The sequence below is a fragment of the Pogona vitticeps genome, chromosome 5 (genome assembly GCF_051106095.1).
Source record: "Pogona vitticeps strain Pit_001003342236 chromosome 5, PviZW2.1, whole genome shotgun sequence".
In the NCBI taxonomy this organism is placed as follows: Eukaryota; Metazoa; Chordata; class Lepidosauria; order Squamata; family Agamidae; genus Pogona; species Pogona vitticeps.
The window spans coordinates 126197982-126220835 of NC_135787.1; the positions used below are offsets into that span (position 1 = coordinate 126197982).

General features: G+C 39.0%; 1 protein-coding gene across 2 annotated transcripts in view; it reads right to left on the bottom strand.

Annotated features, from left to right (window-relative positions):
* Positions 1-22854, bottom strand: part of PLXNB2 (plexin B2) — a 385384-nt gene that overhangs the window by 36054 nt on the left and 326476 nt on the right. For both annotated transcript variants that reach the window (XM_020797233.3, XM_078376762.1), the window contains exons 18-25: positions 17080-17216; positions 14277-14447; positions 11746-11878; positions 7700-7912; positions 6867-7043; positions 6020-6156; positions 4350-4450; positions 129-358 (exon numbers count right to left, since the gene is read on the bottom strand). In XM_020797233.3, coding sequence (XP_020652892.3) covers positions 129-358; positions 4350-4450; positions 6020-6156; positions 6867-7043; positions 7700-7912; positions 11746-11878; positions 14277-14447; positions 17080-17216 — 1299 coding nt within the window. The remainder of the gene's footprint in view (positions 1-128; positions 359-4349; positions 4451-6019; positions 6157-6866; positions 7044-7699; positions 7913-11745; positions 11879-14276; positions 14448-17079; positions 17217-22854) is intronic.

A 22854-nucleotide genomic window follows, 5' to 3' on the forward strand; every position in this document is an offset into this window, starting at 1 on the left:
GATATTCTTATACTATTCACACAGCCTTGCACATGATGCTAATGACATAACACATGCAAACACATTCTGTTTTTCAAATCAGGCCAAGCCATCCACCCTGCAAAACTGACTTTTTATTCTGTACTCACATTAATGAGAAATAATTTGCTATTCAGCAGATTGGAGAAATTATTCAATGCCTGCTCTACAGTTGGTCGTCTAGCTTCTGGGATGTCCAGTTTCCCAGTGATCATCACGTCTTTTTCTCCATCTTTGGATGGTAGAAAGAAGACTCTGTCTGTATAGGTTTTATAGTCCAACACAGGAATTCTTGCTTCATTGATGTCATTTGTCTGATCCTCCATTTCAATCATTAGATCTGTAATAGGCAACAATTTTATGGTTTAGTAGGAAACATACTATTGGTTCTTTTTTTGCTGCATTGAAGGAAATAATCTAATATGTCTATCTTTTCCATTACGCAGTTTTGAAGTATTTTTACCTTTCCAATGTTATCTAGAAAAACTGGCATCTTAAAGCAAAAATTGTTTTTCTAGTGGTACAACTGCTTCTTTTTCTGAATTAGTTAAGGGGCTGCAGCAGGACTTGTTTTAACTTATAAACTGCCCAGAGTAGTGCATGGACTAACAGGACAGTATAAAAATAAAATAAAATAGATAGACAGACAGACAGATAAAGTGCACACATAATCCTGATCATAAATTTGATTGTGAACACACTGGTGAATAATCAATCTTAACTTAGCAGATCCCAGATGAATGCCATCTGGAGTAGACACCACTTCTCTCCTTTAATGGCCCAGAATCAAGAGGTGCTATGGCACCTATAGATGAGTACTATTTGCTATGTCTATAATTTATGGTGTGTTATGTTTCCCACCATAGAACCCACAGAGGCTGAGATATCACACTATGAGGCAAGAGGTGGCATCTGAATCCAAGTCTCCCCTTAAACTGAGCCAGTGCTTAACAATCACCCATTAGTAAAATGTTTCTGAAACTTGAATTACAGGAAGGTAGCTATTGCATGTAGAGTAAGATGTGGGCCTAGTCCAGTTTTCCAAAAGTTCTGCCAAGTTACCTCAGAGCAGACATGCCTTTAAGCTCAGAGCAGGAAGACAGGAATACGCAAGAGTTAGACCACCTCTTCCCTGTTTAACATCTAATATTTTGGGGGGTCAAGTTGGGAAAGAGAGGAAATGTTCATACTGGTATCTACATCACATCCTTGAGCTGCTCTCAAAAGGGAAAGCAGAAATATACTCACTCCACACACTCCATTGGCATATAAGGCTATTTAGGTGGAAGACAAGATCTTATGCAACACCATAAAAAGGTGTTTTTTGTCCCTCCTCTACCCCTGCATTACAAAAGCAAGCTTGTTACTCTTTGTATAGCCTTGTATTGACTCTCATTTCTGGCTCATGCAAGATTGGACAGCACGCTGGAAATAAGAAATGCATGAAATGAACAGATAGGACCTGTTTCAGGTCCCTTCAGAGATAGCCTGCTTTGAAAGATTTAGTAACTTCCCATTTTATTACTGCAGTGTGCTATATGGCTACCTTTGAAGTAAATTTGGAGGCTACAACTAATACAATTTTTTTTGGCTTGCCTCTTTACAGGCAAGTCACATGAAGCATATTATTAACATCTTAACTCACTGGGCTTACTATTTGCTTTTGAGTCCAGTTCAAAGTGCTGGTGATAACTTTTAAAAATTAAAATGGCACCGGTCCAACATACCTTAAAATCTCTTTTTGCTCCAAACTTGATGGGGGAAAGCTTACAAATAAAATAAATTTGTTAGGCTTAAAGACTCTACAATACATTTGTTCTTCCTGTCAATATGGAAAGTGTTGTTCTGCATCCCATCTTTAAAAGGGATGAGGGTTTAAATGGAGCACTCCAGAAAGAAAAAAAACACCAGGTGGCATTTGCAGCAATTTCTGCTGCAGCACATGATACAAACCCTTCTGCGGTTTAAAAATGGTGCCCAATGTACATTTTGTTTCGAACCACAGTAGGGCTTGTGACTGGTTTCTATGCCCCTCAGAAGGTGCCCCTAGATGAAATGCTTTGGGGAACCCACAAATTGAAAGACGGAGAGAGGGATACACAGAGACACACGTGCTTGGGTGGTTGGAATGCTTCGGAGTTGCTCAACTGATGAGAGCTCACCCTTAGGGCTTTGGATGAGGTGCCCTCTTCCAAGGGATTTCTATTGCCACCATTGGATGTCTACAGCCTAAATCTGATCTTTCTGGGTCCTAGTTTTCTCTCTTCCAATCCCATCGCCTTTATGGACAGTCACCTTCTGAGGCTTGATGTGTGCATTTATTTAGACTTGGTCGCTCTGACATGTACTAATAGGAGGAATCCTATCAACACAGGACATTGATACATGTGGGTTCATGCCTGTTTGCAGCTAATCTGCCATAAATACCTTTGCAGTGGATTATTACAAATGTGTAGTTCTAGCCATAAATTGCAAGGGCATGGGGCTTTCACCGAGGTGGCATTTCCTATCTGAAAGTAGAAACAGCTGTATTTTCAGCAATCTCTTCCAGCAGGCCGATCTTCCTTATCTTTAACTAGTGCCTCATGTCCAGCATTGGAATTTTTAGTTGGCTGAAAATTCATTGTGGAATTTTAAAGGATTTTACTCTGAGCTGCATTTATCTTTGTTGTAAGCTACTTCAGGCATTATGTGAATGTCATGGAATGCTACATAGGGATATTTAAATGAGTCCTATCTGGAACTTGCAGGTCATCATTCAATGAATCAATTAAGGTGCACACTTAGGTAAATTACATAATTTTCAGTGTACCTGATAAGAACAGAGGTTACAAAAATTTACAAGTTTCTTGCCATGAATAGCAATGTTATAGAATATGATGCAATATGACAAGAATACATAATACTAAGTATGAGCGAATAAGATAAAACACCTGGCTTTTCTACAATAAACACATAAGTGTGTAGATTTTTGGCTGGCTGCTAAGATTTTTTAATCCAAGATTCATGGCAGTATTTGTTACAAATTTCTTGTACATTTTGTCTGACACTGCTACAGTAAATCTGCTATACTATTTAAATTACTTTTTTTATTGCTATGGTTTTATACTATCAAGGAGATACATAACAGTTGATGAAGAAATAAAGCACAACGTTCAATAGCCCGTAACTACTCTAATGGCATAAAGGAAGGTTATAAGCTTCATCAAATATTACTGACAACACATCAGGTTAAACCAAGTACTTTTAAGTTTTGACACAGGGGACAATTACTTTGTCATGTCATGTTAGCTGGAGGGCTTCTGGTGTCCTGAATGACTGGAATACCAAGGTAATCTAATGGCCTGCCATACCAGGAGTTTGAATTGACTATATAACTCTCTTTATTCCAAAGTTCCAGTACTCAGAGAATAAAATACTTTCTGGTGAATATCTTTATACTTCCTGTGCAAACTCTATGGTGAATTGTAAAACTGATTATTCAGTATAAGAAAAGGGATGAAAGCAGGAAAGGCAGCCCAAGTCTTAGGGACAGGGGGTACAGCAGAAACTAGATGGGAGCTGCCAGGTATAAAGGCAATATACCAGTGATTCTCTGTGACGAACAGAAAAAGATGCATTGATGTCAAACGATGTAGTGAAATATATAATTGTTCTTTGATTTTAAACATTATGTACAAAGTGATTTTGGCTGCAATCTAGTACAAAGTGTTTAAATCGCTCTGAAAATGGGATCAACAGCAGAGCTGTGTGCAAGACTGCAGCTCCTGAACAGGAAATTTCACTGTTAAAAGAACACAAAAAGACAAAAAGCAGGGAAGCAAAAAAAAAAAAAAAAAAATGATTTCCTTCTAATAATCAGGTCATCTGTTTCTTTTGTGACATTATAGCAGATTTTTATTTGTAGTTCATTGCTTCAGAAACACCTTACTTTCCTAATAATTAAATTATATTCAGAATTTCCTGTCTAGCTGCTACACAAGTTTCAAAAAATCTCCTAATGGACTGTGAATGGATTCAAAGTCCCTAGCAGAAACATCCTGAGAATAAAAGATGCATGATTCTTTCTCTGCTGCCAATTTAGCTCATGCTACTTATTATTTTCCATTAAAATAAAATCTCTGTTAGTTTCTTTTACACACACTTTTTATTGAAGGCCACTGGATCTAATTGCCAGAAGACTATACAGTGGGTATGTTGACATGCTGTAATGAACAAGAGTTGTGTCTTCAGAATATTCTCACAAGACATTTTAAGGGAGACAGTAACAGAGTAGAAGCACATCCTGAAATTTCTCTGGAGAGCTTACAAGAATCAGGCATCAGTCATACCTGTAAATTCCTTTTTGCACCGGTCCCTGACGCTTTCCTCCAAGCCTTCAAGTTGTGATTTAATTTTTTCATATTCTCGTTCTGCTTGTTGGCTCTTCCTCCTATAAGGAATAGAAACAGAGTGTGTGGAAAAGTTACAGTCGATAGAAAAAAACATAAATCATTTTACAACACAGCTGTGCAAAATTCTTTAGAAGTACAGCCTTCCTCCTTGTGATAATTTAAAAATGAGAAAACAGAACAGATAGAGAGAAAAAGATGGGCTAAAATTTTACACTGGTGGAAAATTTACATGGCTGTATTGATTTTACTGTGTCAAGGGTTGCTCACAAACCTACTCCAAGGAGTTAAATATGTCAATGTCTTTCAAAGAAAAGAGGTGGCTCCTAAATGAAGTTGAATTATAATCACTACTGGCTTTTCCATGGCTTGCTTATGAAGTTGGAGTAATAGCTGTATCAGAAGAAACTTGCTTTTATTCAATATGCTTTTTAAAGCTTAAGCTTAAGTAGCTTTAAAGGGTGAGACCTAGCTAGGTAGAGGTTCCCCTTGACATTTAGTCCAGTCATGTCCGACTCTAGAGCGTGGTGCTCATCCCTATTTCCAAGCCGTACAGCCAGCATTTGTACAAAGACAGTTTCCGTGGTCACGCGACTAGACACGGAACACTGTTCCCTTCCCACTGAGGTGGCAGCTATTTATCTACAGTGGGGTCTTGACTTGAGAACTTAATCGGTATTGGAAGGCGGTTCTCAAGTCAAAAAGTCTGTAGGTCAAGTCTCCATTGACCTACAGTGCATTGAAAACCGATTAATCCCGTAACAGGCCGTTTTTGTTCCATTTTGGTTTTTTTCTGGTCTGTAAGTCAATTCTCAGGCTGCAAGTCAAACCTAAATTTTGCAGCCAGAGAAGTCTGTAACTCAAAAAGTCTGTAAGTCAAGCCGTCTGTAAGTCAAGGGTCCACTGTACTTGCATTTTTGCATGCTTTCAAACTGCTAGGTTATCAGGAGCTGGGACAAGTGACGGGAGCTCACTCCGTTGCGTGGATTCGATCTTATGGCTGCTGGTCTTCTGACCTTGCAGCATAGAGGCTTCTGCGGTTTAACCTGCAGTGCCACCACGTCCCCTAAGACAGTGGTTCTTAACCTTGGGTTATTCAGGTGTTTTTGAACTGCAACTCCCAGAAACCCCAGCCAAGCTGGTGGTAAAGGCTTCTGGGAGTTTCAGTCCAAAAACACCTGAGTATCCCGACTGCCCTAAGAGACCTAGCTACCTGTGGCTAAAAGGGGAGTTATCCACATCACCCTCACCAAACACACATCTGCCTTGTATAAGAAGCTCAGAAAATTTATCACATGCCAAGATGTTCAGTTTACCAAACCAGGAAGGCATGCAGAAATGCTAAGCAGGTTTATCCCTATCTCCTTCATTTGGCACACACTTATGCACATACACAGGTACAGATTCAAGACAGATGTGCAGCATCAATGATATCTAACCAAATGGAAGGAATGTTGTATTTTCTGTTTCACAGAAAAGTACATGCATGAATATAGGGACTACTAAGGAAAAAAAAGTTTGTCACACTTCTCTGCAGGGATATTTTACCTCACCATCAGCTTTTCCACTGACACTGCAATAATATTTGAAGACTGAAAACTGGATCTTACCTGTAGCAATAAATTGAGGTGAAGATAATGGCCACCATAGGAATAATTACCAGTGGCAAGATAAGGCTCAGTGGCACGTCACTCACTTGGGTATACTCCACTCTTCCTAGGACCCATTCTTTGAAGCCAAATTTCACCTAGATAAATCATTGCACTTCATAAAGCTAACAATCAGATCATACAGGGCTATTTAAATATGCATCAGGATGCTTTGATTCATGGCTTTTTTTCACTATTTTTTTTTTAAAAAACAGAATTCAAGTACCCAGCTCGTAATATATACGAGTACTATAACAAATTCAAATTTACAAAATTATACTCCAGGTATCTGGAAGAACATAATTGTCTAGTTATCTCATTTAGTCTTTAAAAGTAGAAATTCAAAATGGCCAAACTCCAATAGAAGAAAGACACGTCAGTCAATAAGGAGAACAAAGACACAGACTGGCTTTATACCAAATGACATGGCTCAGGAGCGTCCATTCACTGAACTTTGCAGAGAATCTAACTAGCTTTGTTTTCAGTTTGCAGCCCTCTCATGCTTTCCCTTTGCTTCTCTCACACCCCCATTTTTTAAAACCAGGAAATATCCAGTAAAGGGAAAAATCACGATGGAATAGCTCCACAATGCTTTCTAATCATAAACATTTGGAACCTTCAGTTTAGATGCTGCCTCTATCTCTAGACAACATGTAGGACAAAGCAGAATGTCCCCCTCCCACCCATGTTCCAGGAAGCACAAATAATGTGTTCAGGGAGCCACTTTATTATTGTCACTTAAAACAAGATACCCTGAATGCAACACTCTTTATATATGTCGTTAGAAACACAGAGAAAAGTGACTTACAATGAATTCTGGCAGGTTATTAACTGTATCTCTCTTCTGTCTTCGCTTGGGTGGGGGTTGTTCTTCAGGTGGTTCACAGTATAAATCCTTCTCGGTCAGAGTTGTTATGTGGCAGGGCTCCTCTCCTACAAACGCACGAGCCTCATCTATTGTCATAGCTTTGTTCAGATTACTACCCTAGACAGAAAAAATGAACACTAAGCCATTTTAGCTATCAGCTTATTTTCAGGGTGTTTTGAGATGAGTGTTTTGGGCGGTGGTGGACAGAGGATAGAAACTTCATGATTAATACATTAATCTTTTCTGTCGTTTCATCTTAAAGCAGAGATGGGTTGGATATCTATGTGGAAGAAGAAAAAATACTCTCCAGGAAGCTGACATAGATTACCTCACTATGTTCTTGTTTGTACAAGCTTTTTCCAGCTGAACAAAGAGAACATAGGCACAGATTCATCGTAATACCCTTCCATCCCCTTGTGGCAAAAGGAGGTATGAAGATGTCCAAACAATGTCAGAGAAGCTATCCAGAGAGGACTAAATGGCAGTTTTCGGTAGCAGATAAGATCAGGAAATCCCAGTGGTGACAAACAAATCAAGAGTTATTTCTAGACAGTGCAGGCAGAAACCACTTCCTTAAAAGGCAGTAGCATTTTTCTCCACACCCCCCCATCATTTTGTACCACTATTTTGAAAACAGAAACAAAATTATTCTGACCAAACATATTTCCTCATGTTATGTTACATAAAACAAAACAAAAAAATCCAAAGTATTTTTTGGCAGGTAGACTTGGAGAAGGACCAGGAGAGAACAGTCATTTTCCCAGTACACTTACCTTTGCATGAATGAGTTTGTTGACCTGCTTTTTGACACCATCAGTGAAGTTTTCAAAGGTTGGATCAGCAACATACTGGAAGTCTTTTTCAACCTGATGACCATCCATTTTAATAATTACAGCAATTCTATAATTTTCTGGATCCTCCAGTACTGGTGGAGATAAGAAGACTATTGCAGTGTCATTGATTTTTGAGACAGTTTTGCCTTCAAACTAAAAAACAAAACAGAGATTGGCTATTAGTACTTGGAACTGCTATTTCCCTATATCACTTGATAGAGCACATTTTACTGCACTTTTTTGAAGCTAAGTATTTCTGTTGATGAAACTGCGTAACAGTAAACATTTCTCTGTGCTGTGGAAACTGTAAAAACCCTGAAACAGCTATCTCCTCAACCTTAATGATTTCTAGGCATGTCAGATTATAACTTCCATCATCCTCAGCCATCCATGCGTCTTGCTGCCTAGGGTAGAGGAAAATAATAGTCCAACAGATGTGGAGGGAAGCAAATAGGGGACGTCCGGCCCACAGAGACTGAACAACATTTTGAGACCATTTGAGAAGAGAGGATAGTAGATGTAGTTTAGCATACAAAGAGGATTCAGTGGTGTCTTTTGAAATGCTCAATACATTTTTAACACTGTCCCAATTGTCACCCTCTTTCATACTATCAACACCTAAATACAGTACTATTATTGGTATTTGATACTGCACTGAATTTAATTTCTCTGCAGCGTGCATAAATGTGGCCCTAGCTCTTGGAAGTTACAGAGGAATGCAAGGTTCTATCAAGCTGGTAAGGCTTTGCGTAAGACCTCAGAAGTAGACTGCTTTGTTTGCCATCTGAGGAGTTCAGGTAACAACTGTGATGCTTACTATCAGAAGTCTGGAAAGCGATGAACTGGCCACTGGAATTATGCCCATAATGAAGTGGAATATTGGTAACTGGCATCAGCAGAAGGACTACCGATAATAATATCACAGCTATTCAAGATACACAAGGCAGTATCAAGTAAGTCCTTCTTGGCCTGTTCAAGAAATCATTTCCACACCAAATTGTATGCACAGTTGTGCAGGTTCGCTATCTCCAGGTGACCCATTAAAATCTTCACAATATGACAAGATTGACATCCTATCATGTAGGAGGCTCATTAGAAAAATGGTTTACCTTAACTGAGAAGAGTGCAACACCTGAGTTATTTTTGACTTTTTTTTGCACTTTGAATATTTTTCTCCACTGAGTAAGTATATTCTGGCTGTTCATTCTACTGCCTGTTATCAAAACGTTTTGACAAATGTAATTATTATTTTAATTCTGGCTTGTTGACAAAATATGGCATATGGACATTTTAAACAATTATTTTGGAATTGTTCCTCAGTTTTAAAACATTTTTTTTATTTTTATAAGTTGGAATCACAGTATCAATTCTTAAGATCATGATCTGAATCTCATAGTAAGATCAGTCAGCAGTGCAGGGTACCTACAAGCCCAATGTACCATGAGCTTCTAAATCTACCCATATGCTAAGAGATTTCTCCGATCAGTGCATACAAACAATTAATAAAATAATAATAGCAGACTTAAAAAAAAAGCTACCAGATTACAAGTCAACAATGCCAGGCAAATTTTTGTCAGGGTCTAAAAATTACAAGATAAATTAGTAAATGCTGACTATTATTAAAGACAGAGTTTGGAAGAGTTGCTAATTTGGACTAATATTCCCCAAATTCCCCATCCAGAAGCGTAACTGTGAAAACTGTTAAGTCTTCCGAACTCTTAGGAAGTCCCTCCTGAGCTTCTAGATAGCTACCAAAACTAACAAGTATTCTGAGGATCTGAAATAGGACTGAAAACCTACTCTGTGGCAGAGGTGGCACAGCAAATGCAGAGCCGTCCAGGGGAGCTCTTTTGGGTGGTCAATGGCCTGTTGCACAGATGGCCACAAGATAAAATGATGAGCCCTCAACAGCCTGCTGTGAAGGGTATGTTTGGCATTTCTCAGATGCTTGGATCTGCTCTGACTCAGATGGTGCAGTTGACATAGGTTCTGTCAATATAACTTGAGACCCTGTTTGTCTTGTTATAGGGATATGATTCAGTTGGTGCAGCCTGAGGATGCAGACAGGATCTCTGGAGAGGTGAAAGCCACCACATGTGTGCTGGGCCCTTGCTTTTTCCTGACTTATAAAAACAGCCAGAGGGGCATTAGGAAGAGTGGTGAATGCCATTCTAAAGGAGTGTTTAAATGAGATAAGTAGTAAGACCTTTGCTTGAAAAACCCTCCTTGAATCCCACTGATTTGGATAATTATTAGTCAATTCCAACATTCCATTTTTGAGCATATGGTAGCATCACAACTCCCAAAGGTTCCTGGATGATGCAGAGTACCTACCCTTTCCCCCTGAAAATAAGACCAAATCTGAAAATTAGCCTTAGTATGATTTTTCAGGATGCTCATAATATAAGCCCTACCCCAGAAATAAGCCCGTTAAGTGAAAGCCCGCCCTCGACCATTGTGTAGCAACCAGAAGATGATGACATGACTGTATTTGAATGAATGTAGATTGTTGTACATGAAAAAAAAACCTGAAAATAAGCCCTAATGTGTTTTTTGGAGCAAAAAATTAATATAAGACTCTGTCTTGTTTTCAGGGAAATATGGTAGATCCACTTCAGTCTGGCTTCAGGCTTGGTTATGGAACAGAGATGGCTTTAGTCACCTTTGTGAATGACCTACGCTGGAAACTGGACAAAGGGAGTGTGTTCCTGTTGGTTCTGCTGGACCTCTCAGTAGCTTTCGATACTACTGATCATGGTATCCTTCTGGGGTAACTTTCTGGCATGGGTCTTGGAGATACTGTCTTACAGTGGTTCTGATCCTTCCTGGATGGCTGAGTTCTGAAGTGAGTTTGAGGGAATCCTATTTGACACCCCTGACCATTGACCTACGGGGTCCCCCAGGATTCAGTTCTGTCCCCCATGTTGTTCAATGTCTACATGAAACTGCTAGGGGAGCTTGTCCAGAGTTTTGGGGTTCAGAGCCATCAGTAAGCTAATGACACCAAACTCTCCTTTCCATCTCATTCGAAGGAAGCTGTTCTGTACCTAGACCAGTGCATGAGAGCTCCTGGACAATCACAAGGCAAATCAGGGGATAGAGATCCAGCCTTTACCAGATGGGGTTACACTCCTCCTGAAAAGTGGGGTCCGCAGAGTGGATGTGCTCCTGGACTCAACTCTAATCTTGGGAGCACAGGTCTCAGTGGTGACCAGGAATGCCTTTGCCCAATTAAAACTGGTGCACTAACTGTGCCTGTTCCTTGAGATGTCTGAACTGGCCATGGTGACACATGCCTTAGTTACATCTCTCTTGGATTATTGCAATGTGCTCTACATGGGGCTACCTTCAGCTGGTTTGAAATATTGCAAACAGACTGCTGACTGATGCTGGCTGTAGGGAGTGGGTAACTCTCTTATTACAACATCTTCACTGGCTGTTATTCTGTTTTTGGACTTGATTAAAAGTGCTGGCTATTACCTATAAAGCCATTCACAGCTTGGGTCCAAGCTATTTGAAGGATCATATCACCCCCTATGAACCTACTGGGCTTTTAAGATTTTTTGGGAGGCCCTCCTCTTGGTTCCAGCACCTTGTCAAGCTTATTGGGTGAGGGCATGAGATAGGCCCTTCTTCGTGGCTACTCCAAGGCTTCGGAATGCACTGCCCTGAGAAGCCCTCTCCCTCTTGCCCTTCTGTTGCCAGGCAAACACCTTCCTTTTCAGGTAGTCTGAATAAATGGGGATCTGGGGAATGCTCTATTTATGAAATTTATGTAACGTTACATCTTTATAAAATCATTTTTTAAAAATATAGGTAAGTATAGTAATTATAGTAATCTAAATTCATTATGATTGTACAGTTTTAATTGTTGTGATCTGCCTTGGTTTCCCTATGGGGAGAAAGGTGACATTTAAACAAGTCAGTCAGTCAGTAAATCCTGTATAGGCTCTCCCTTCTTGCTATAAATAAGAAACAAAGGTTACCTTTTGTTGTTCCTCTATCTCCCTCTTCCTCCTTTTTGAAGATATATCTCCAAAAGGCTTAAATATAACTTCCACAAAAAAATTCTGAATGATATCAAAACCAGCACCAACTACAGTAATATTTCGTCCTCCACTGAAATACAAAGCAAAGAAAACATTATGTATACTTTCTACTTGTGCTTATTTATTTATTTGATTTATATATGTTCAACTTTGCATAAAAGCAACTGCCTTAGTTGTTTTACCCCAAGTATTTTGTGAATGGAAAAGAAAATGAGACACAAACTATATCTGAACTTGTTAGGTCACCCTTGGAAGAAGATTAAAAATATGATGTCTCTTTTCTAAAATATTGTGCTTTTAGCCACATTTCTTTCAAATTTCATGCCTTACTGATCCTCCAAAAATCCTCCATACCAATAGTAAGTATACTAATGCGAAGGTTCTCAAAATCGTGATATACCACCTATGTGTAGTCTTGCATGATCAAAGGTATCTGTTGTTGCTTCCTATGATAGCCAACTGAATTATATAACATCGACATCTGACAGGGAGATCAGAAAAGCTTTTTCTTTGGGGACACTGGCATAATTTGGTTTATCGGGCTGACTGGCTTTTGTGTCATTATGTACTGGCTTTAGAAAAGTACGGGATACATTTTTTTTAACCATCAGTCAATAAATTGATAAGCCATGTGGCTCCAAAAGATGGTGGGCAGCAGTTCACCACTGTAGACCCCAGATGATTAAGACAGAAATACTAAAGCAAATGAATAAACACTAAGCAATTATGAAACATATAAAAGGCAGAAAGAAATAATGTTTTGGTCACATAAAGAGAATATAAAGGTAGACATTGTTACAGCTCATTATTTGGGGTAAAATAAACAGGAGGAGGAGGAGGAGGAGGTGAGCTTATTGGCTGAAGACCATGGGAGCCTGGTTTAAATGCAGTACAATGTAATTGTTTAGAGCTGAACTATCCAAAGTCAAAATAGTCACGAGGACATCCAACCTCTAGTAGGACTGGAACTACCTCTGGTAGGATTAGAACACAAGACATTACTCCTTACCACAACTCATTCCCTCCTCCTGCCCATCCCAACTCGCATTTTAACATATGAAGCCATACAATATTTGCGTCAATGTGGTAAGGTTATGTCACCTGCTGGAACACTGAATCACTAATGCATGACTAATGAGAGTGGATGAGATTTTGGTCAAAGACTGTTTTCCCTCTCACATACTATTTGGCATTTCACTGATTGCTTACTCATTGCTTTTCTGTAGATATTACTCTGATCCTGTTTAGTACTTTAGCAAGTCTGCACACCATATAGCCATATGCATAAGGAACATTAGAAGCAAATTCTCCTCAGAAGATCTGCTAAGGCTGTTATTTTGATAGCTGTTTGGATAGCTCAATGAGGCTGCAGAGCTAGAGGTTGGAAGTTTAATTCCCCCCATGCCTTCTGAGAGGAGCTGGTTTGTGTAATTTTGGGTAAGTTACACAGTCACAGAGCAGCTCCAGAAGAAAGGATGGTAAACCGCTTTTGAGTACTCATTATGTAGAAAACCCTCGAAAATGCTGCTGTGAGTTGAAATCAACTAGATAGCATGTAATTATTATTTTTTTCTTTTTTTAATGAGTAAACATACATAATTTGGTTGAGGTGGGTTATTTCAGGATCAGTCCAGTAAAAAGGACAGCACCACTAATTTATACTACTAGGATGCACCATTGTTGGCAAGAAGCATGCAACACATTAGGAGTTTCATTTTCTCAGACCCAAGTAATTTGTTTTTTGCCTGGCCATTTTTTTTAAACAACAGATTTTCCTTGAAAGACTGCTGCTACAGCTTTCTGATTTTTTAAAGTCTAATTCTGCTGACTACTGGCATAGTCTTCAGGCAGTAGAGTCCTTTGAGTCTCACATTACACCATCAGTGACTGGAAGAGTATATGCTTTACATGCAGAAGGGGCCAGGTCTCATCTCTTACATTTCCAGATACAGCTGGGAAAAGATTTTTGTCTGAAACCACAGGGAGACATTGCCAGACAATGTAGAACGGGATGGAGAAGGTGTGACCCTCCACTTACTCAAGGCTTAGCTGTTTAGGGAGTAACTGTCTGACAATATCTGGAGAGATACATGTCTTTAATCCTTCTGGAGACAATACTAAGCTACATGACCAATGATCCAACTCAGTATAACTCTTGTGTTAAACAGGAAACAGCTTGACTTTTTGTTTAAATTCAACCCCATCTAGTAAGTCAGTTGCTTTATTACAGTAAAAAAAGTGTCATATGAACGTTTAATAAATTTGTCATTCAATCTGAAATGGACGAAGAGAACACTGCCTTCTCTGTAAGTATTGGAAGTCCATTTTGAAAGAAAGATACAGTTAGATTGATTGTGATTGCTCAAACAGTAGTAGTTATCTAATAATTACACTGTAAAAAGAAACAGACACCACTATTTCAATTCATCAGCACTGAACACATCATTACAACAGAAACATTTCATTACCTGCGAATGCTGACTTCGGGGGTGATCTTGGTAATGACAGGGTTTTCACTGTAGGTAAACTGTTCATTTTCTATTGTTTTTTTGGTGCTTCCATGCCACACTGTTACTGGAACAGGCCCTTCTTTGCTGTTTGGACCAGTAACACAAACTATTTCTGGTCCAAACTCGATACTGAAGTAAGGGGGAAAGAGAAAAAGAGTTAGGTTATAAACAATGTTAGTATCATCTTATGGTATAAAAGACCCCATAACTACTTCTTAACCACATGGTCTGAGATACATCAACATTGCTTGGGTGATATTTAGATGAACGTTAAAATAGAACTAAATCAGTTCACATTTATTCAATCACATTTGTTAGGGCATGCATCTACTGGTGTCATTCTATGAAGTCCAGACAATAACAAACATATAGAAATAGCATTAAAGGTGCAATTCAATGCATTTTCAATTGTACAAGCAAGTTAAACAGTGCAATTCACATGCAGTGGTGCCTGCATTAACAATTGTCCAACTGTGTGATTCAGCATAACTACACTCATGTGGATTTTGACTATGGCAATAAGATATTGCATCAAGGCCCAAAACTACAAGAAAAGAAACGGTGACATGGAAACCTTTTGTTCCTGGAATTAGAGATGAGTAGAGGAGAGACAGAGAACAAGGATACTAAAGGAATGGTGTGGCTAAGGCTGCTTGACTTTCCATTTGGGGTCCACCTCTTGTACAGTTTCAGGTAACTTCCTCTAGCTAGGCACTGGCCTGGCATCAGTGCAAAACTCTCTTTGTTCAGTGTTGCCCATTCAGTCATTGCTATTTTCTTCTTCTTCTTTAGTTGTGAAGAGATTAGGAAGGGCTCAGAAAGGGTGGTCTCTTCCCATGATTCCCAATGCAGGGCTTTTTTTTTTTTTTTTTTTAAAGGAGACTCTATGTATGTGGTTTCATAGCTTAAGTCTATCCTGGAGCCAAAACAGCCAAATTTTCAGGTAGCTACTGGTAGGGAGCAATTGTATCTGTTGTAGAGAGTGATGCAAATGTATCTTATATCCAGCAGGTGTGGGCTTCTACTCAAGTGACAGGCAGCCAGCAACACTAGAGTACCCCTGCCCACACGTCAACTTTGGTCTGTTACAGCCAAGCCTTGTATGTTGTTTGTCATTCCACCTATTTTGCCGTTCAATTGTTTGAGGACTGTCCTGAATTTATGGTAGCCAAACAAACAAAAATTTACAAGAGGTTGCCTAACAGGTGACTTGGTGATCCTTCCTGACTGCTGTTAGTTAATCACATAAATGTAGAAGGGAAGAGAGTGTAGCTTCTTTTTCCTTCTTTCCTCCATCTTAATCAGTTATACTCACAGCCAAAGCGAACTCAAAAACAGTACAAATAGCAGAGCTCTATTTAAGATATCATCATGACGAACAAACTTGACATTTGCCGACAACGCTCTTTGTGGCTTCTACACAAATTATCCATTTTCCTTTTCTCATACAACATTTACAGTGGAGGCAGTTCAAACATTCAAAGGCCAGAGTATGTTACATTAACCATGGGGATTCTGCCAAAATCAGACTTTCCGAAGTGCGTAACACCCATCAGTAATGGAATCCTCCTTGTCTACCCAAAAGATCCTCTTTAGCTATAATTCTCAAAGCATGCTGTCACATAGACAGTGTAATTTTCCCTCTTGAACCCATAAGAAGTGTATGACAAGAAAAGGCCAGACATCTTCCCTATTTCTCACCCTCAAGAAGTAATAGCTGGATTTAATCTCTTTTTCCTCAACCCCTTCTGCCTATTATGGTTCACCTCACTGGCTGATTATTTTTTCGCTGTCAGTCAGTCCTCCTTCAACATCCCAACGCCTTCTGAGGCTCATCAAATACATACAGGAGTTTTCAGCTTGCTAGGTCTTTTGCCCTTAATTTTCCTTGTGGAAACTTTGTGGACAATGGGGAGCTCCACATGAAAGTGATGACAATGGAGGCCTACTACTGGGGATCCTAATCTCTGCAAATGAAAAGTCTTAGACATCATTGCTCGGTTATTTTGAATGCAGTCCTCTCTTTCTCCATTTCATTTTAACTGAAATGTTTAATAATATACATTTGGATTGGAATTTGGGACAGTTAAGTGCTGTACAGGGTCTATCTTAGGCTGTAACTCCAAGGGTTAAGAAGATATTGGGTAAGCTTTTACATGCTACAGACTGGGAGGAAGGCAAGAACAGTGTAATTTTGCAGCTCTGGAATCCGCACAGCCTCAAAGTCAATAGACACATAAGTAACATACCTATGGGTCCTTTCTAGCCTGTTTTGCCTCAGAAAGGAGAAGTACCAAGGCTATTACACCATCCCACCCTACTACTTAGGATTTCTGAACATACAGTGAACTTGGAAAAGTTATTTTTTGGGCAGATGTTCCCTGAATGCTTCAGTGACTACATCCACATCTATAACGGCTGGGGAGTCTAGCAACCTCTGTTCAAAAAAGTAACATTTTCAAGATCAATAAGCAATACTCAATGAGTAGGCCTACTTGAATCAATGAAGTTGGCTCACCAAATCCCCAAGGATTCAATGGGACTACTCCAGCCTAAAACTATGATTCTTAGAGGTGTGCTTTTTGAAGAGAACCAATAAACTAATAGAATTAAAATAGATGTTGACTGATTCAGATAAGGACAGAACAGGGTCTACTTTAATTGGAGCCAGCAGTTAGATTTAGACTACAGATTAGAAATCTGTTACATAAATGGTCATCTACTGTTAAGGCATCAGGACTACTGTTGGTTTTCTACTTACACTTTACAGGGTTCATTATCAAGGTGAACTCTGACATCTTGAATAGAGCCAGTGTCTAAGTTTGTGCCAGTGATTGTTAGGACAGTTCCTCCAGCTTGGGGGCCTTTCTGAGGATGCATTCCTGTAGGTTCAGGATCCTGTGATAAAGGAAATCACAAACTGGTTAAATTCCATCTTCACTCTAATGAAAGTACCTTCTAAACAGTAATAATTACCTTTTTTTCCAGAATTAGTGAAGAAAAAATGGGAGATTATGAGCAGAATCATATTTGAAGATGATGATGATTAAAAATAGATACAGTCAAAATTATAAAAACGTTGACTAGTATTATATAACAAATACAAATTTTAACAAAAAACCTAAGTATCTGTTAAATACTGCACAGTACATATGCCATTCCTAATATTGTTGTTTTTGTAACTCTAATAGTGTTATTTCTGAGATCTGCAACTGCTTATAATACTGTGTGACATTTCTTGATATTGTTCCCAAAGCCCCAATAACTATGGGGACCACTGAAGCACTAATTCCTTGGATCTAGCTTTCATCACGTTTGGAGTGCTTGTTCTTGTGCAGCAAAAATCAAGGCTTTGGTTTCTTTCTTAATGGTCCCCAGTGTTAGCCATGCCCATGTTGAATTATCATCATGATTGCTATCAATATTTCTCAGGTCTTGTCCATGTAGCGGTTTACTTTTCCAACTGTTTATTTTCAAATTGTTGTATCTTATATTGAACCTTTGTTGTTTTCAAAATATTCTCCATTTTCATCGCCTTAAGTAATTTTTCTTTACTTGCAATTATATAATCGTTTAGGCTTCTTTCTTCTTCTACTACTACCTGCTGTATTTGCAGTAATCCACGACCTTCAGTTTCTCATGGTAAATATCATCTGTCCACATTGCTTCTTGGATGTAGCACATGATGCATGTTCGTTAATGTCTGTATTTTTTGATCCAGTTCCTCTCATTCATTTTGGGTCCTATCTATTATCCCCACTGGGTATCTAATGACTGTAACTAGCCGTGTGTTTATGGCTTTGATTGCTTTTCCACAATATGATTTTGATTTTAAGATTTTCCAGTCTTTTGATGTGGAAGATCTTTTGATCTGTCAGTTCTTTAACTTTGGTGTGCATGATGTTATCTGCTTCTAGTATTCCAAGGTATTTACCACCACCACCACCACCACCACCACCACCACCACCACCACCACCACCACCACCACCACCACCACCATCATCATCATCATCATCATCATCATCATCATCATCATTATTATTATTATTATTATTATTATTATTATTATTATTATTATTATTATTATTATTATTATTATTATTATTATTATTATTATTATTATTATTATTATTATTATTATTATTATTATGTTGATTCTGACTTATGCTGACCCTTCCCAGGGTTTTCTAAGTAGAGAATACTCAGAAGTGGTTTACCATTCCCTTCTTCTGGGAGGCACCCTGGGATTGTGCAGTTTACCCATGACTACACAAGCTGGCTCTTCTCACAGGAGGCACAGTGGGGAATCAAACTCCCAACCTCTGGCTCCACAACCAGATACCTAAACCACTGAGCTATCCTCTTATGGTATTTTATTAACACTATACACAGAAAACTGACAAAGGCAGAAAACCAGACCCCAATAGTTGAGCAACAGAAAACACTTTCTACTCTCTGCCCTGCCATTCATAATTCATTAGCTTTGTTTTGACTATAGTACAAAGCAAAGGTTACGTTTTATTGACTATGGTTATATTTTATTGCTAGATTATTTGCCAAAAGATACCATGATTTTTGTTTGTTTCTGAACCAGAGAAAACTTCTAACACTGTAATAATGTCAATCCATCTTCCATCCAGCCATACTCTCTTACGGAGTGAAACAGCTCAGAAGCTACAAGAATGAAGAACATCTAATGGATGGTTTTAGATGGATTTCTGACAAAACCTAATGGTATAGGTCTGATTTTACAACACATAAAATAGGCTTTGTTGGCTCAAGATTGGACTATAATGGTAGTTCAGGTATATTTATTCTATGCCACGAAGTACACCATTCCAGCAGAGAAGAAAAGTGGATCTATTGCATCAGTCCTGCTGAGATCCGATGCTATTAGCCATTTCAAACGTCACCTCCTGACAGATATTCCAAAAAAGTTACCTGACCTATTTCCAGCTAACCTCTCTGAACTGAATTTGTCTTATTCCTTCTCCCAGCCTGTATATTATTCCTTATGTGCTGTGTCTTAAATTTAGATTGTTAGCCTGCAAACAGAGACTGTCATGCTATTTCTCTTTGCAAGCTACTGTGGGGGCTTGCAAATAAATAATAATGCACAACAAACAAATCACAGTCTGAAAGGCTGTTTTATAATGCTAGTAATGCATTGACAGCCAGAGATTGTAAGAAACCCTGGCTTACTGTGACACCCAGGCCTTGCAAATGAATTTCCTATGTAATTTACATTAAAGGTATATATTCCGTGCATGCTGGGTTCTACATTTAAAGTCCTAGCATACAACACAGACCTGTGGAATCCTGGAGAGCACTTATAGTCACTTGCAAATGAATAAAGAATCTAACCATACAGCACCTCACTTGTTACTCTCTAGCCATATTTAAAATAATAATCATGTGCTGACAAGTCAATTCTGGCTTACGGTGATCCTTTTCAGCCATATTTAGGCACTTTAAAAAGATTTCACTTAGAGAGATACTAAGTATAGTTAACACATACTTAAGCCTATTACTGAAATCAATGAGAATTAAAATACCTGACTTTTTCAACATTTGTTTGTTCACTGTCCCCTGCTTCTACCAACTTTTTAGCATGCACACTAAAAACTATTCATCAGAACTGGTTATTAAATGTGATACACATGATTTTTAATTCAGAAGAAGCTCTTTCTTGGAACATTAAAAAAGGGAACACACACTTTTAATATCATCATCTGGTGCTCAACAAAGCTGTCTCAGCACACCTAATGTTTTCCTTAATGGGCCAATAAAGCAAGCCATAAACCTTTCTTTAGTGCTATAACTTTAATGGAAGGCTCTTTTAAGAATGAAACTACGCACAACAGGGGTTGCACGTGAGGTTTTAAATCCTTTACTATTTGGTTAGACAGTGCTGATATCATGATAAAACACAGATGCCTCTAGCATGATAACCATCATCAAAAAAACTCATATTATCAAAGCTAAAGTGGGTTGTTCCTAAATGCAAGGTAAGGTAAAGGTTCCCCTTGACATTTTAGTCCAGTCGTGTCCAATTCTAGGGCGCAGTACTCATCCCCGTTTCCAAGCCATAGAGCCAGCGTTTGTCTGAAGACAGTTTCCGTGATCACATGGCCAGCACGACTAGACATGGAACACTGTTACCTTCTTGACAAGATGGTACCTATTTATCTACTTGCATTTTTACATGCTTTCAAACTGCTAGGTTGGCAGGAGCTGGGACAAGCAATGGGAGCTCATTCCGTTGCGTGGATTCTATCTTACAACTGCTGGTCTTCTGACCTTGCAGCACAGAGGCTTCTGCAGTTTAACCTGCAGTGCCACCACGTCACCACGTAAATGCAAGAACTCTTCTCAAATGTAGAAAAACTTGGTCTGTCCTCAATAATGCATTCAGTTAGGCCAACCCTGAATATTTACCCACCATGAGCAGTAATGCAGAGTTTAGCTTAGAAGGGCTTACAAACTAATACTTGTTTATGACTATTTCTACTATGAACTTTTTTCAGGTGGTTCAAGAAGAAAGCATATTATAACTTTATACAGAATTCCTTCAGGAAAATGATGGGTTGGGGTAGTTACCCAAATCAACTGATATGGAATTTAATTTTTATTTATTTATCTAAAATATTTTAGTCCGCCTCACTCTTTAAAAAGGATTCAAGGAGGCTTACATTATTAAAAGCTAAAACCAGTAAGTATACACATAATATAAAGCAGGGGCCCCCAACCTTTTTCACCCTGCGGATCAGCTGGGGAAGGCGGAGCATCCCCCACGCTTGTGTGCATGCGCAAATCAGCTGTGCGGGGATGAGTGCGTGCAGGGAGGGGTGGGAGGTCTGTCTCCGCGGCCCGGTCTGGCTCAGGCCATGGACTGGCATCGGGCCACGGACCGGGCGTTGGGGACCTCTGGTATAAAGGATTAAACAAATATCATCCCCCAAACCAACAAACAGTAAACAAAAGCAACACCAAAACACATTCAAAGCAGTAAGGCACAACAATCCATTTTGAAAAGCCACATAGGCAGACAGACACAGATACACACACACTTTTTACATGGATCAAACTGTTCCAATAGCCATCAAAACATTTTTCAAAACTTTATGCTTCCCCAAAAAGGAAGACTTTTAAAATGAAAATGGCATGTCATCATGGTGCCTGGAGACATTATGGATGCTTTAGGGAGCTTTCTTCTTTCAAAGTGGGTGTGGAGGTTTATCAGGTCCCTTCTTATAAAAAGCCCCTATTGTGACAGAATAAAATTCACTACTCCAGCATGCTCCATTTCATTGTTATATAGACTGTAATGGAACCACCACTGTGATAAATTGGTTAAAATGCAAGCAGAATCAAACAGACTTGGTTTCATGACTCGAGAAATCCATGCAGCTCTTAGGCAGACCATCAGCTAATTCCTCCCTAACCAATCATAATGCTCTGATCAAGAATTAAAAAACAACACCACAGCTCTCCATATAGCTTCTTAAATTGATTGAGTCAAGGTTATATAATAAACTACATTAGAAACGGTTGTCATCCCATACATCTATTTGCAACATTGCAATCCTGGTTAGAAATGAAGTGGTGGTGGTGGTAACAAAACTAAACTTCCACAGCTAATGCCCCAAATGTGACAATTCTCTCACTGCTGCTGTGGCCGACAGTCCAGTGCTCTATATTTATCCATTGACTTCCTTCTTATAACTTGACCACATTCATTTCCTCTGTGCTGCTACTCAGCACGAAAACTGAAATTGTGAAAGCATAAAACCAAATGCCCCAGGGAATAATCTAATGCCCATTTCCTGTAATGCAAAACATTTCAATAGCTATTATAGTCCAAAAATTTTAGATTTCTTTTTTTTTTAATAAAAATCCCCTCTGATCTTTAACGCTTTGTATCCAGTTCAACAGTGTTTCATAGGCATTATGCAACTTTAAACATCTCATCTCATCATATCTCATCATGTTAGATCTGCAGAGCTGGAATGATCGAGTCCACCCCTTGTCAAGGAGGCACAGTGGGGATTCAAACTCCCAAATTCTGGCTCCATACCAGAGACCTGAACCACTGAGCAATCCAGCAGTTTTGTGGCAAAAGGAATTTGAGGCTTATCCTTTGAGAAGGGAACAACTTGTCCACTTCTCCATTCAAAGTGATAGTGTAACATGCTCCACTGGCCTAAGACTTTGAATTTACACCATGTTCTTCAATTAAACAATAGAACTAAAAACATTTTGAGATGCACAACTGTAATGTTTTCAGTAGCTACGCACTTATTTTTGCTGTCATGATTACTTGCTCAAGAACAAAGCATGAACTGTCTTGAGGCAAGTATGGCCTGCCTCAAAAACAAAATCTTCTTAAGAGGCAGGCAAAAATTCAAGGAGAAGTGGTCAACTACACAAATATTCTTGATTTTTACCGCAAGCAGAATTGAACATGGCTCAATTCATAAGCAACACCACATCTTCAATCCACTGGGCACCCCCAGTCCTCCATCACTGGCATTCT